Genomic DNA, 14,447 nt, shown 5'->3' on the forward strand with positions numbered 1-14,447 from the left:
ATGAACTAAGTCCTCGAGCTCTTCGCAGAGAACGTCTCCCATCGTCAGCACGAGCACAGACAGGAGCCGCTGACGTCAGAGGCAACGACTTCCGGTATTACCCTTCAGAATAAGACAGGTTTTGTCAAATCTAGATCTGACACGGATAACGTGCATGAAATATCAGCCTCGTGCTCTCTGTGGTGAGAACTTGTTTGTTTCTCAAACATTAGAAGTTTGTTGTTGATGATTTAAACCTTTCAGACACGGAGAACAACAAACCTTTACTCAGGAGTTATTATTCACTGTGGAAAACAACAAACCTTTACTCAGGAGTTATTATTCACTGTGGAGAACAACAAACCTTTACTCAGGAGTTATTATTCACTGTGGAGAACAACAAACCTTTACTCAGGAGTTATTATTCACTGTGGAAAACAACAAACCTTTACTCAGGAGTTATTATTCACTGGAGAACAACAAACCTTTACTCAGGAGTTATTATTCACTGTGGAGAACAACAAACCTTTACTCAGGAGTTATTATTCACTGTGGAGAACAACAAACCTTTACTCAGGAGTTATTATTCACTGGAGAACAACAAACCTTTACTCAGGAGTTATTATTCACTGGAGAACAACAAACCTTTACTCAGGAGTTATTATTCACTGTGGAGAACAACAAACCTTTACTCAGGAGTTATTATTCACTGGAGAACAACAAACCTTTACTCAGGAGTTATTATTCACTGGAGAACAACAAACCTTTACTCAGGAGTTATTATTCACTGTGGAGAACAACAAACCTTTACTCAGGAGTTATTATTCACTGTGGAGAACAACAAACCTTTACTCAGGAGTTATTATTCACTGTGGAGAACAACAAACCTTTACTCAGGAGTTATTATTCACTGTGGAAAACAACAAACCTTTACTCAGGAGTTATTATTCACTGTGGAGAACAACAAACCTTTACTCAGGAGTTATTATTCACTGTGGAGAACAACAAACCTTTACTCAGGAGTTATTATTCACTGTGGAAAACAACAAACCTTTACTCAGGAGTTATTATTCACTGGAGAACAACAAACCTTTACTCAGGAGTTATTATTCACTGTGGAGAACAACAAACCTTTACTCAGGAGTTATTATTCACTGTGGAGAACAACAAACCTTTACTCAGGAGTTATTATTCACTGGAGAACAACAAACCTTTACTCAGGAGTTATTATTCACTGGAGAACAACAAACCTTTACTCAGGAGTTATTATTCACTGTGGAGAACAACAAACCTTTACTCAGGAGTTATTATTCACTGGAGAACAACAAACCTTTACTCAGGAGTTATTATTCACTGGAGAACAACAAACCTTTACTCAGGAGTTATTATTCACTGTGGAGAACAACAAACCTTTACTCAGGAGTTATTATTCACTGTGGAGAACAACAAACCTTTACTCAGGAGTTATTATTCACTGTGGAGAACAACAAACCTTTACTCAGGAGTTATTATTCACTGTGGAAAACAACAAACCTTTACTCAGGAGTTATTATTCACTGTGGAGAACAACAAACCTTTACTCAGGAGTTATTATTCACTGTGGAGAACAACAAACCTTTACTCAGGAGTTATTATTCACTGTGGAAAACAACAAACCTTTCCTCAGGAGTTATTATTCACTGGAGAACAACAAACCTTTACTCAGGAGTTATTATTCACTGTGGAAAACAACAAACCTTTACTCAGGAGTTATTATTCACTGTGGAAAACAACAAACCTTTACTCAGGAGTTATTATTCACTGTGGAGAACAACAAACCTTTACTCAGGAGTTATTATTCACTGTGGAGAACAACAAACCTTTACTCAGGAGTTATTATTCACTGGAGAACAACAAACCTTTACTCAGGAGTTATTATTCACTGGAGAACAACAAACCTTTACTCAGGAGTTATTATTCACTGTGGAAAACAACAAACCTTTACTCAGGAGTTATTATTCACTGGAGAACAACAAACCTTTACTCAGGAGTTATTATTCACTGTGGAGAACAACAAACCTTTACTCAGGAGTTATTATTCACTGGAGAACAACAAACCTTTACTCAGGAGTTATTATTCACTGGAGAACAACAAACCTTTACTCAGGAGTTATTATTCACTGTGGAGAACAACAAACCTTTACTCAGGAGTTATTATTCACTGGAGAACAACAAACCTTTACTCAGGAGTTATTATTCACTGGAGAACAACAAACCTTTACTCAGGAGTTATTATTCACTGGAGAACAACAAACCTTTACTCAGGAGTTATTATTCACTGTGGAGAACAACAAACCTTTACTCAGGAGTTATTATTCACTGGAGAACAACAAACCTTTACTCAGGAGTTATTATTCACTGTGGAGAACAACAAACCTTTACTCAGGAGTTATTATTCACTGGAGAACAACAAACCTTTACTCAGGAGTTATTATTCACTGTGGAGAACAACAAACCTTTACTCAGGAGTTATTATTCACTGGAGAACAACAAACCTTTACTCAGGAGTTATTATTCACTGTGGAGAACAACAAACCTTTACTCAGGAGTTATTATTCACTGTGGAGAACAACAAACCTTTACTCAGGAGTTATTATTCACTGGAGAACAACAAACCTTTACTCAGGAGTTATTATTCACTGTGGAAAACAACAAACCTTTACTCAGGAGTTATTATTCACTGTGGAGAACAACAAACCTTTACTCAGGAGTTATTATTCACTGTGGAGAACAACAAACCTTTACTCAGGAGTTATTATTCACTGTGGAGAACAACAAACCTTTACTCAGGAGTTATTATTCACTGTGGAAAACAACAAACCTTTACTCAGGAGTTATTATTCACTGTGGAGAACAACAAACCTTTACTCAGGAGTTATTATTCACTGGAGAACAACAAACCTTTACTCAGGAGTTATTATTCACTGTGGAGAACAACAAACCTTTACTCAGGAGTTATTATTCACTGTGGAGAACAACAAACCTTTACTCAGGAGTTATTATTCACTGTGGAAAACAACAAACCTTTACTCAGGAGTTATTATTCACTGTGGAGAACAACAAACCTTTACTCAGGAGTTATTATTCACTGTGGAGAACAACAAACCTTTACTCAGGAGTTATTCACTGTGGAAAACAACAAACCTTTACTCAGGAGTTATTATTCACTGGAGAACAACAAACCTTTACTCAGGAGTTATTATTCACTGTGGAGAACAACAAACCTTTACTCAGGAGTTATTATTCACTGTGGAGAACAACAAACCTTTACTCAGGAGTTATTATTCACTGTGGAGAACAACAAACCTTTACTCAGGAGTTATTATTCACTGTGGAGAACAACAAACCTTTACTCAGGAGTTATTATTCACTGGAGAACAACAAACCTTTACTCAGGAGTTATTATTCACTGTGGAGAACAACAAACCTTTACTCAGGAGTTATTATTCACTGGAGAACAACAAACCTTTACTCAGGAGTTATTATTCACTGTGGAAAACAACAAACCTTTACTCAGGAGTTATTATTCACTGTGGAGAACAACAAACCTTTACTCAGGAGTTATTATTCACTGTGGAGAACAACAAACCTTTACTCAGGAGTTATTATTCACTGTGGAGAACAACAAACCTTTACTCAGGAGTTATTATTCACTGTGGAAAACAACAAACCTTTACTCAGGAGTTATTATTCACTGTGGAAAACAACAAACCTTTACTCAGGAGTTATTATTCACTGTGGAAAACAACAAACCTTTACTCAGGAGTTATTATTCACTGTGGAGAACAACAAACCTTTACTCAGGAGTTATTATTCACTGTGGAAAACAACAAACCTTTACTCAGGAGTTATTATTCACTGGAGAACAACAAACCTTTACTCAGGAGTTATTATTCACTGTGGAGAACAACAAACCTTTACTCAGGAGTTATTATTCACTGGAGAACAACAAACCTTTACTCAGGAGTTATTATTCACTGGAGAACAACAAACCTTTACTCAGGAGTTATTATTCACTGTGGAGAACAACAAACCTTTACTCAGGAGTTATTATTCACTGTGGAGAACAACAAACCTTTACTCAGGAGTTATTATTCACTGGAGAACAACAAACCTTTACTCAGGAGTTATTATTCACTGTGGAGAACAACAAACCTTTACTCAGGAGTTATTATTCACTGGAGAACAACAAACCTTTACTCAGGAGTTATTATTCACTGTGGAGAACAACAAACCTTTACTCAGGAGTTATTATTCACTGTGGAGAACAACAAACCTTTACTCAGGAGTTATTATTCACTGGAGAACAACAAACCTTTACTCAGGAGTTATTATTCACTGTGGAAAACAACAAACCTTTACTCAGGAGTTATTATTCACTGTGGAGAACAACAAACCTTTACTCAGGAGTTATTATTCACTGTGGAGAACAACAAACCTTTACTCAGGAGTTATTCACTGTGGAAAACAACAAACCTTTACTCAGGAGTTATTATTCACTGGAGAACAACAAACCTTTACTCAGGAGTTATTATTCACTGTGGAGAACAACAAACCTTTACTCAGGAGTTATTATTCACTGTGGAGAACAACAAACCTTTACTCAGGAGTTATTATTCACTGGAGAACAACAAACCTTTACTCAGGAGTTATTATTCACTGTGGAGAACAACAAACCTTTACTCAGGAGTTATTATTCACTGTGGAGAACAACAAACCTTTACTCAGGAGTTATTATTCACTGTGGAGAACAACAAACCTTTACTCAGGAGTTATTATTCACTGTGGAGAACAACAAACCTTTACTCAGGAGTTATTATTCACTGGAGAACAACAAACCTTTACTCAGGAGTTATTATTCACTGTGGAGAACAACAAACCTTTACTCAGGAGTTATTATTCACTGTGGAAAACAACAAACCTTTACTCAGGAGTTATTATTCACTGTGGAGAACAACAAACCTTTACTCAGGAGTTATTATTCACTGTGGAGAACAACAAACCTTTACTCAGGAGTTATTATTCACTGTGGAAAACAACAAACCTTTACTCAGGAGTTATTATTCACTGGAGAACAACAAACCTTTACTCAGGAGTTATTATTCACTGTGGAAAACAACAAACCTTTACTCAGGAGTTATTATTCACTGGAGAACAACAAACCTTTACTCAGGAGTTATTATTCACTGGAGAACAACAAACCTTTACTCAGGAGTTATTATTCACTGTGGAGAACAACAAACCTTTACTCAGGAGTTATTATTCACTGGAGAACAACAAACCTTTACTCAGGAGTTATTATTCACTGTGGAAAACAACAAACCTTTACTCAGGAGTTATTATTCACTGGAAAACAACAAACCTTTACTCAGGAGTTATTATTCACTGTGGAGAACAACAAACCTTTACTCAGGAGTTATTATTCACTGTGGAGAACAACAAACCTTTACTCAGGAGTTATTATTCACTGTGGAGAACAACAAACCTTTACTCAGGAGTTATTATTCACTGTGGAGAACAACAAACCTTTACTCAGGAGTTATTATTCACTGTGGAGAACAACAAACCTTTACTCAGGAGTTATTATTCACTGGAGAACAACAAACCTTTACTCAGGAGTTATTATTCACTGTGGAGAACAACAAACCTTTACTCAGGAGTTATTATTCACTGTGGAGAACAACAAACCTTTACTCAGGAGTTATTATTCACTGTGGAGAACAACAAACCTTTACTCAGGAGTTATTATTCACTGGAGAACAACAAACCTTTACTCAGGAGTTATTATTCACTGTGGAAAACAACAAACCTTTACTCAGGAGTTATTATTCACTGTGGAGAACAACAAACCTTTACTCAGGAGTTATTATTCACTGTGGAGAACAACAAACCTTTACTCAGGAGTTATTATTCACTGTGGAGAACAACAAACCTTTACTCAGGAGTTATTATTCACTGTGGAGAACAACAAACCTTTACTCAGGAGTTATTATTCACTGGAGAACAACAAACCTTTACTCAGGAGTTATTATTCACTGTGGAGAACAACAAACCTTTACTCAGGAGTTATTATTCACTGTGGAGAACAACAAACCTTTACTCAGGAGTTATTATTCACTGTGGAGAACAACAAACCTTTACTCAGGAGTTATTATTCACTGTGGAGAACAACAAACCTTTACTCAGGAGTTATTATTCACTGGAGAACAACAAACCTTTACTCAGGAGTTATTATTCACTGTGGAAAACAACAAACCTTTACTCAGGAGTTATTATTCACTGGAGAACAACAAACCTTTACTCAGGAGTTATTATTCACTGGAGAACAACAAACCTTTACTCAGGAGTTATTATTCACTGTGGAGAACAACAAACCTTTACTCAGGAGTTATTATTCACTGGAGAACAACAAACCTTTACTCAGGAGTTATTATTCACTGTGGAAAACAACAAACCTTTACTCAGGAGTTATTATTCACTGTGGAGAACAACAAACCTTTACTCAGGAGTTATTATTCACTGTGGAGAACAACAAACCTTTACTCAGGAGTTATTATTCACTGTGGAGAACAACAAACCTTTACTCAGGAGTTATTATTCACTGTGGAGAACAACAAACCTTTACTCAGGAGTTATTATTCACTGGAGAACAACAAACCTTTACTCAGGAGTTATTATTCACTGTGGAGAACAACAAACCTTTACTCAGGAGTTATTATTCACTGTGGAGAACAACAAACCTTTACTCAGGAGTTATTATTCACTGTGGAGAACAACAAACCTTTACTCAGGAGTTATTATTCACTGTGGAGAACAACAAACCTTTACTCAGGAGTTATTATTCACTGGAGAACAACAAACCTTTACTCAGGAGTTATTATTCACTGTGGAAAACAACAAACCTTTACTCAGGAGTTATTATTCACTGTGGAGAACAACAAACCTTTACTCAGGAGTTATTATTCACTGTGGAGAACAACAAACCTTTACTCAGGAGTTATTATTCACTGTGGAGAACAACAAACCTTTACTCAGGAGTTATTATTCACTGTGGAGAACAACAAACCTTTACTCAGGAGTTATTATTCACTGGAGAACAACAAACCTTTACTCAGGAGTTATTATTCACTGTGGAGAACAACAAACCTTTACTCAGGAGTTATTATTCACTGTGGAGAACAACAAACCTTTACTCAGGAGTTATTATTCACTGGAGAACAACAAACCTTTACTCAGGAGTTATTATTCACTGTGGAAAACAACAAACCTTTACTCAGGAGTTATTATTCACTGTGGAGAACAACAAACCTTTACTCAGGAGTTATTATTCACTGTGGAGAACAACAAACCTTTACTCAGGAGTTATTATTCACTGTGGAGAACAACAAACCTTTACTCAGGAGTTATTATTCACTGTGGAGAACAACAAACCTTTACTCAGGAGTTATTATTCACTGGAGAACAACAAACCTTTACTCAGGAGTTATTATTCACTGTGGAGAACAACAAACCTTTACTCAGGAGTTATTATTCACTGTGGAGAACAACAAACCTTTACTCAGGAGTTATTATTCACTGGAGAACAACAAACCTTTACTCAGGAGTTATTATTCACTGTGGAAAACAACAAACCTTTACTCAGGAGTTATTATTCACTGTGGAGAACAACAAACCTTTACTCAGGAGTTATTATTCACTGTGGAGAACAACAAACCTTTACTCAGGAGTTATTATTCACTGGAGAACAACAAACCTTTACTCAGGAGTTATTATTCACTGTGGAAAACAACAAACCTTTACTCAGGAGTTATTATTCACTGTGGAGAACAACAAACCTTTACTCAGGAGTTATTATTCACTGTGGAGAACAACAAACCTTTACTCAGGAGTTATTATTCACTGTGGAGAACAACAAACCTTTACTCAGGAGTTATTATTCACTGTGGAGAACAACAAACCTTTACTCAGGAGTTATTATTCACTGGAGAACAACAAACCTTTACTCAGGAGTTATTATTCACTGTGGAGAACAACAAACCTTTACTCAGGAGTTATTATTCACTGTGGAGAACAACAAACCTTTACTCAGGAGTTATTATTCACTGTGGAAAACAACAAACCTTTACTCAGGAGTTATTATTCACTGTGGAGAACAGCAAACCTTTACTCAGGAGTTATTATTCACTGGAGAACAACAAACCTTTACTCAGGAGTTATTATTCACTGGAGAACAACAAACCTTTACTCAGGAGTTATTATTCACTGTGGAAAACAACAAACCTTTACTCAGGAGTTATTATTCACTGGAGAACAACAAACCTTTACTCAGGAGTTATTATTCACTGTGGAGAACAACAAACCTTTACTCAGGAGTTATTATTCACTGGAGAACAACAAACCTTTACTCAGGAGTTATTATTCACTAGAGAACAACAAACCTTTACTCAGGAGTTATTATTCACTGGAGAACAACAAACCTTTACTGAGGAGTTATTATTCACTGTGGAAAACAACAAACCTTTACTCAGGAGTTATTATTCACTGGAGAACAACAAACCTTTACTGAGGAGTTATTATTCACTGTGGAGAACAACAAACCTTTACTCAGGAGTTATTATTCACTGGAGAACAACAAACCTTTACTCAGGAGTTATTATTCACTAGAGAACAACAAACCTTTACTCAGGAGTTATTATTCACTGGAGAACAACAAACCTTTACTCAGGAGTTATTATTCACTGTGGAGAACAAAAAACCTTTACTCAGGAGTTATTATTCACTGGACAACAACAAACCTTTACTCAGGAGTTATTATTCACTGTGGAGAACAACAAACCTTTACTCAGGAGTTATTATTCACTGGAGAACAACAAACCTTTACTCAGGAGTTATTATTCACTGTGGAAAACAACAAACCTTTACTCAGGAGTCAGGAGTTATTATTCACTGGAGAACAACAAACCTTTACTCAGGAGTTATTATTCACTGGAGAACAACAAACCTTTACTCAGGAGTTATTATTCACTGTGGAAAACAACAAACCTTTACTCAGGAGTTATTATTCACTGTGGAAAACAACAAACCTTTACTCAGGAGTTATTATTCACTGTGGAGAACAACAAACCTTTACTCAGGAGTTATTATTCACTGTGGAGAACAACAAACCTTTACTCAGGAGTTATTATTCACTGTGGAGAACAACAAACCTTTACTCAGGAGTTATTATTCACTGTGGAAAACAACAAACCTTTCCTCAGGAGTTATTATTCACTGGAGAACAACAAACCTTTACTCAGGAGTTATTATTCACTGTGGAGAACAACAAACCTTTACTCAGGAGTTATTATTCACTGGAGAACAACAAACCTTTACTCAGGAGTTATTATTCACTGGAGAACAACAAACCTTTACTCAGGAGTTATTATTCACTGTGGAAAACAACAAACCTTTACTCAGGAGTTATTATTCACTGGAGAACAACAAACCTTTACTCAGGAGTTATTATTCACTGTGGAAAACAACAAACCTTTACTCAGGAGTCAGGAGTTATTATTCACTGGAGAACAACAAACCTTTACTCAGGAGTTATTATTCACTGGAGAACAACAAACCTTTACTCAGGAGTTATTATTCACTGTGGAAAACAACAAACCTTTACTCAGGAGTTATTATTCACTGGAGAACAACAAACCTTTACTCAGGAGTTATTATTCACTGTGGAGAACAACAAACCTTTACTCAGGAGTTATTATTCACTGTGGAGAACAACAAACCTTTACTCAGGAGTTATTATTCACTGGAGAACAACAAACCTTTACTCAGGAGTTATTATTCACTGGAGAACAACAAACCTTTACTCAGGAGTTATTATTCACTGTGGAGAACAACAAACCTTTACTCAGGAGTTATTATTCACTGTGGAGAACAACAAACCTTTACTCAGGAGTTATTATTCACTGTGGAAAACAACAAACCTTTACTCAGGAGTTATTATTCACTGTGGAGAACAACAAACCTTTACTCAGGAGTTATTATTCACTGTGGAGAACAACAAACCTTTACTCAGGAGTTATTATTCACTGTGGAAAACAACAAACCTTTACTCAGGAGTTATTATTCACTGTGGAAAACAACAAACCTTTACTCAGGAGTTATTATTCACTGGAGAACAACAAACCTTTACTCAGGAGTTATTATTCACTGTGGAAAACAACAAACCTTTACTCAGGAGTTATTATTCACTGGAGAACAACAAACCTTTACTCAGGAGTTATTATTCACTGTGGAGAACAACAAACCTTTACTCAGGAGTTATTATTCACTGTGGAGAACAACAAACCTTTACTCAGGAGTTATTATTCACTGGAGAACAACAAACCTTTACTCAGGAGTTATTATTCACTGGAGAACAACAAACCTTTACTCAGGAGTTATTATTCACTGTGGAGAACAACAAACCTTTACTCAGGAGTTATTATTCACTGTGGAAAACAACAAACCTTTACTCAGGAGTTATTATTCACTGTGGAAAACAACAAACCTTTACTCAGGAGTTATTATTCACTGTGGAGAACAACAAACCTTTACTCAGGAGTTATTATTCACTGTGGAGAACAACAAACCTTTACTCAGGAGTTATTATTCACTGTGGCAAACAACAAACCTTTACTCAGGAGTTATTATTCACTGTGGAAAACAACAAACCTTTACTCAGGAGTTATTATTCACTGTGGAGAACAACAAACCTTTACTCAGGAGTTATTATTCACTGTGGAGAACAACAAACCTTTACTCAGGAGTTATTATTCACTGGAGAACAACAAACCTTTACTCAGGAGTTATTATTCACTGTGGAAAACAACAAACCTTTACTCAGGAGTTATTATTCACTGTGGAGAACAACAAACCTTTACTCAGGAGTTATTATTCACTGTGGAGAACAACAAACCTTTACTCAGGAGTTATTATTCACTGTGGAAAACAACAAACCTTTACTCAGGAGTTATTATTCACTGGAGAACAACAAACCTTTACTCAGGAGTTATTATTCACTGTGGAAAACAACAAACCTTTACTCAGGAGTTATTATTCACTGTGGAGAACAACAAACCTTTACTCAGGAGTTATTATTCACTGTGGAGAACAACAAACCTTTACTCAGGAGTTATTATTCACTGTGGAAAACAACAAACCTTTACTCAGGAGTTATTATTCACTGGAGAACAACAAACCTTTACTCAGGAGTTATTATTCACTGGAGAACAACAAACCTTTACTCAGGAGTTATTATTCACTGTGGAGAACAACAAACCTTTACTCAGGAGTTATTATTCACTGTGGAAAACAACAAACCTTTACTCAGGAGTTATTATTCACTGTGGAAAACAACAAACCTTTACTCAGGAGTTATTATTCACTGTGGAAAACAACAAACCTTTACTCAGGAGTTATTATTCACTGTGGAAAACAACAAACCTTTACTCAGGAGTTATTATTCACTGTGGAGAACAACAAACCTTTACTCAGGAGTTATTATTCACTGTGGAGAACAACAAACCTTTACTCAGGAGTTATTATTCACTGTGGAGAACAACAAACCTTTACTCAGGAGTTATTATTCACTGTGGAGAACAACAAACCTTTACTCAGGAGTTATTATTCACTGTGGAGAACAACAAACCTTTACTCAGGAGTTATTATTCACTGTGGAGAACAACAAACCTTTACTCAGGAGTTATTATTCACTGTGGAAAACAACAAACCTTTACTCAGGAGTTATTATTCAATGTGGAGAACAACAAACCTTTACTCAGGAGTTATTATTCACTGGAGAACAACAAACCTTTACTCAGGAGTTATTATTCACTGTGGAGAACAACAAACCTTTACTCAGGAGTTATTATTCACTGGAGAACAACAAACCTTTACTCAGGAGTTATTATTCACTGTGGAGAACAACAAACCTTTACTCAGGAGTTATTATTCACTGTGGAGAACAACAAACCTTTACTCAGGAGTTATTATTCACTGTGGAAAACAACAAACCTCCTTTGACTGCTTTTAAATGATTTAAAAAAAATGAAATCTTTCAGGATTGCTGATTTGTTTGTTTGTTGTTTGTTTACATTTCCCTGATGTTTTCTGTTGGAAAAGTTTGATTTGTATTTATTTATTTTTATATATAATCGTCTTGATTTATGTTTGAATTAACGTGTTCCTGTGTTGTATCTTCTTCCTCTTTAAGAGTTTGTATAAACAGTTTTTTTTGTATATGTTAAATTTATCAAAGATGTTTAAAAAAAAAGAAAAGTGCATTAAACATGGTGAATCTTCTTAACACCCACAAAGACCTCTGATCTCTCTGGATGATGACCTTTGACCCAGCAGGATGTGGATGATGACCTTTGACCCAGCAGGACGTGGATGCTGACCTTTGACCCAGCAGCATGTGGATGATGACCTTTGACCCAGCAGCATGTGGATGATGACCTTTGACCCAGCAGGACGTGGATGATGACCTTTGACCCAGCAGGACGTGGATGCTGACCTTTGACCCAGCAGGGCGTGGATGCTGACCTTTGACCCAGCAGGACGTGGATGCTGACCTTTGACCCAGCAGCCCCCTGTCCTCATTGAGCCCCCTGTGTCCTCATTGAGCCCCCTGTGTCCTCATTGAGCCCCCTGTGTCCTCATTGAGCCCCGTGTCCTCATTGAGCCCCCTGTCTCCTCATTGAGTCCCCTGTCTCCTCATTGAGCCCCCTGTGTCCTCATTGAGCCCCCTGTCTCCTCATTGAGTCCCCTGTCTCCTCATTGAGCCCCCTGTGTCCTCATTGAGCCCTGTGTCCTCATTGAGCCCCGTGTCCTCATTGAGCCCCCTGTGTCCTCATTGAGCCCCCTGTGTCCTCATTGAGCCCCCTGTCTCCTCATTGAGTCCCCTGTCTCCTCATTGAGCCCCCTGTGTCCTCATTGAGCCCCGTGTCCTCATTGAGCCCCGTGTCCTCATTGAGCCCTGTGTCCTCATTGAGCCCCCTGTCTCCTCATTGAGTCCCCTGTCTCCTCATTGAGCCCCCTGTGTCCTCATTGAGCCCTGTGTCCTCATTGAGCCCCGTGTCCTCATTGAGCCCCCTGTGTCCTCATTGAGCCCCCTGTGTCCTCATTGAGCCCCCTGTCTCCTCATTGAGTCCCCTGTCTCCTCATTGAGCCCCCTGTGTCCTCATTGAGCCCCGTGTCCTCATTGAGCCCCCTGTGTCCTCATTGAGACCCCTGTCTCCTCATTGAGCCCCGTGTCCTCATTGAGCCCCGTGTCCTCATTGAGCCCTGTGTCCTCATTGAGCCCCCTGTGTCCTCATTAAGACCCCTGTCTCCTCATTGAGACCCCTGTCTCCTCATTGAGCCCCGTGTCCTCATTGAGCCCCGTGTCCTCATTGAGACCCCTGTCTCCTCACTGAGACCCCTGTGTCCTCATTGAGCCCCTTGTGTCCTCATTGAGACCCCTGTCTCCTCACTGAGACCCCTGTGTCCTCATTGAGCCCCTTGTGTCCTCACTGAGACCCCTGTCTCCTCTTTCTTCGATTCAGGGAGAAAGAAATGATACTACAGTCTGCAAAGAACATGTCAATACTTCAGGGGAATGCTAAACTCACCATCCGCCAACATCTGTCTGCACAACTTCTGTCTGCACAACATCTGTCTGCACAACATCTGTCTGCACAACATCTGTCTGCACAACATCTGTCTGCACAACTTCTGTCTGCACAACATCTGTCTGCACAACATCTGTCTGCACAACTTCTGTCTGCCCAACTTCTGTCTGCACAACATCTGTCTGCACAACATCTGTCTGCACAACTTCTGTCTGCACAACATCTGTCTGCACAACATCTGTCTGCACAACTTCTGTCTGCCCAACTTCTGTCTGCACAACTTCTGTCTGCACAACATCTGTCTGCAGGACTTCGATCGGGTGATAAAATGCTCATCGAAAGTGTTCCGAGGATTTGCATACCCCCATCGTCTTCATGTTCTTCATCAAAACATTATCATCTTTTTGATCCAAAAGAAGCAGAAAACTTCGTCATGCAGCTGAAGTAAGTCTCATTTAGACTACAAAACCAAAGTGGAGGTTAAACCTTATTATTCTACTCCCTTCGTTATGACTGTTAGACTTATAGGGAGAGGGGAATTGTGAATTTAAAGTGCACACTTCTGTTAGCTGGTTCACTCCTTCGTTACGTTTACCGGTGTTTACTTCCTGCAACAATGAGTGACGACAGACGGTTGATACCATGGTTGAATGTAGGAGCGGAGGGAGGGGGGGATTTGAAAGACGGTGGCGATAGCCCGGCTTAAATTAGTAGAATTTTTTTCCCCCTCTCCCCCCTTCCCTTCCCCTCTACTATCACGAGGCCACGAGATTTCTTTCTTCTTCT

General features: G+C 38.3%; 1 protein-coding gene across 3 annotated transcripts in view; it reads right to left on the reverse strand.

The window, feature by feature from the left end:
- klhl18 (kelch-like family member 18) overlaps nucleotides 1-86 on the reverse strand; it is an 11,005-nt gene extending 10,919 nt beyond the window's left edge. For 2 of the 3 annotated variants that reach the window (XR_010666217.1, XM_020626289.3), the window contains exon 1: nucleotides 1-85. This exon is cut by the window's left edge and continues 87 nt beyond it. Coding sequence is in view for 2 of the 3 variants with exons in the window: in XM_020626289.3 (XP_020481945.1) it covers nucleotides 1-42 (42 nt within the window). In the remaining variant the exon portion in view is untranslated. The other variant, XM_065953434.1, reaches the window with a different exon arrangement.
- Between the last annotated feature and the right edge of the window lie 14,361 nt (nucleotides 87-14,447).

This window comes from Labrus bergylta, chromosome 4 (assembly GCF_963930695.1).
Source record: "Labrus bergylta chromosome 4, fLabBer1.1, whole genome shotgun sequence".
Lineage (NCBI taxonomy): Eukaryota > Metazoa > Chordata > Actinopteri > Labriformes > Labridae > Labrus > Labrus bergylta.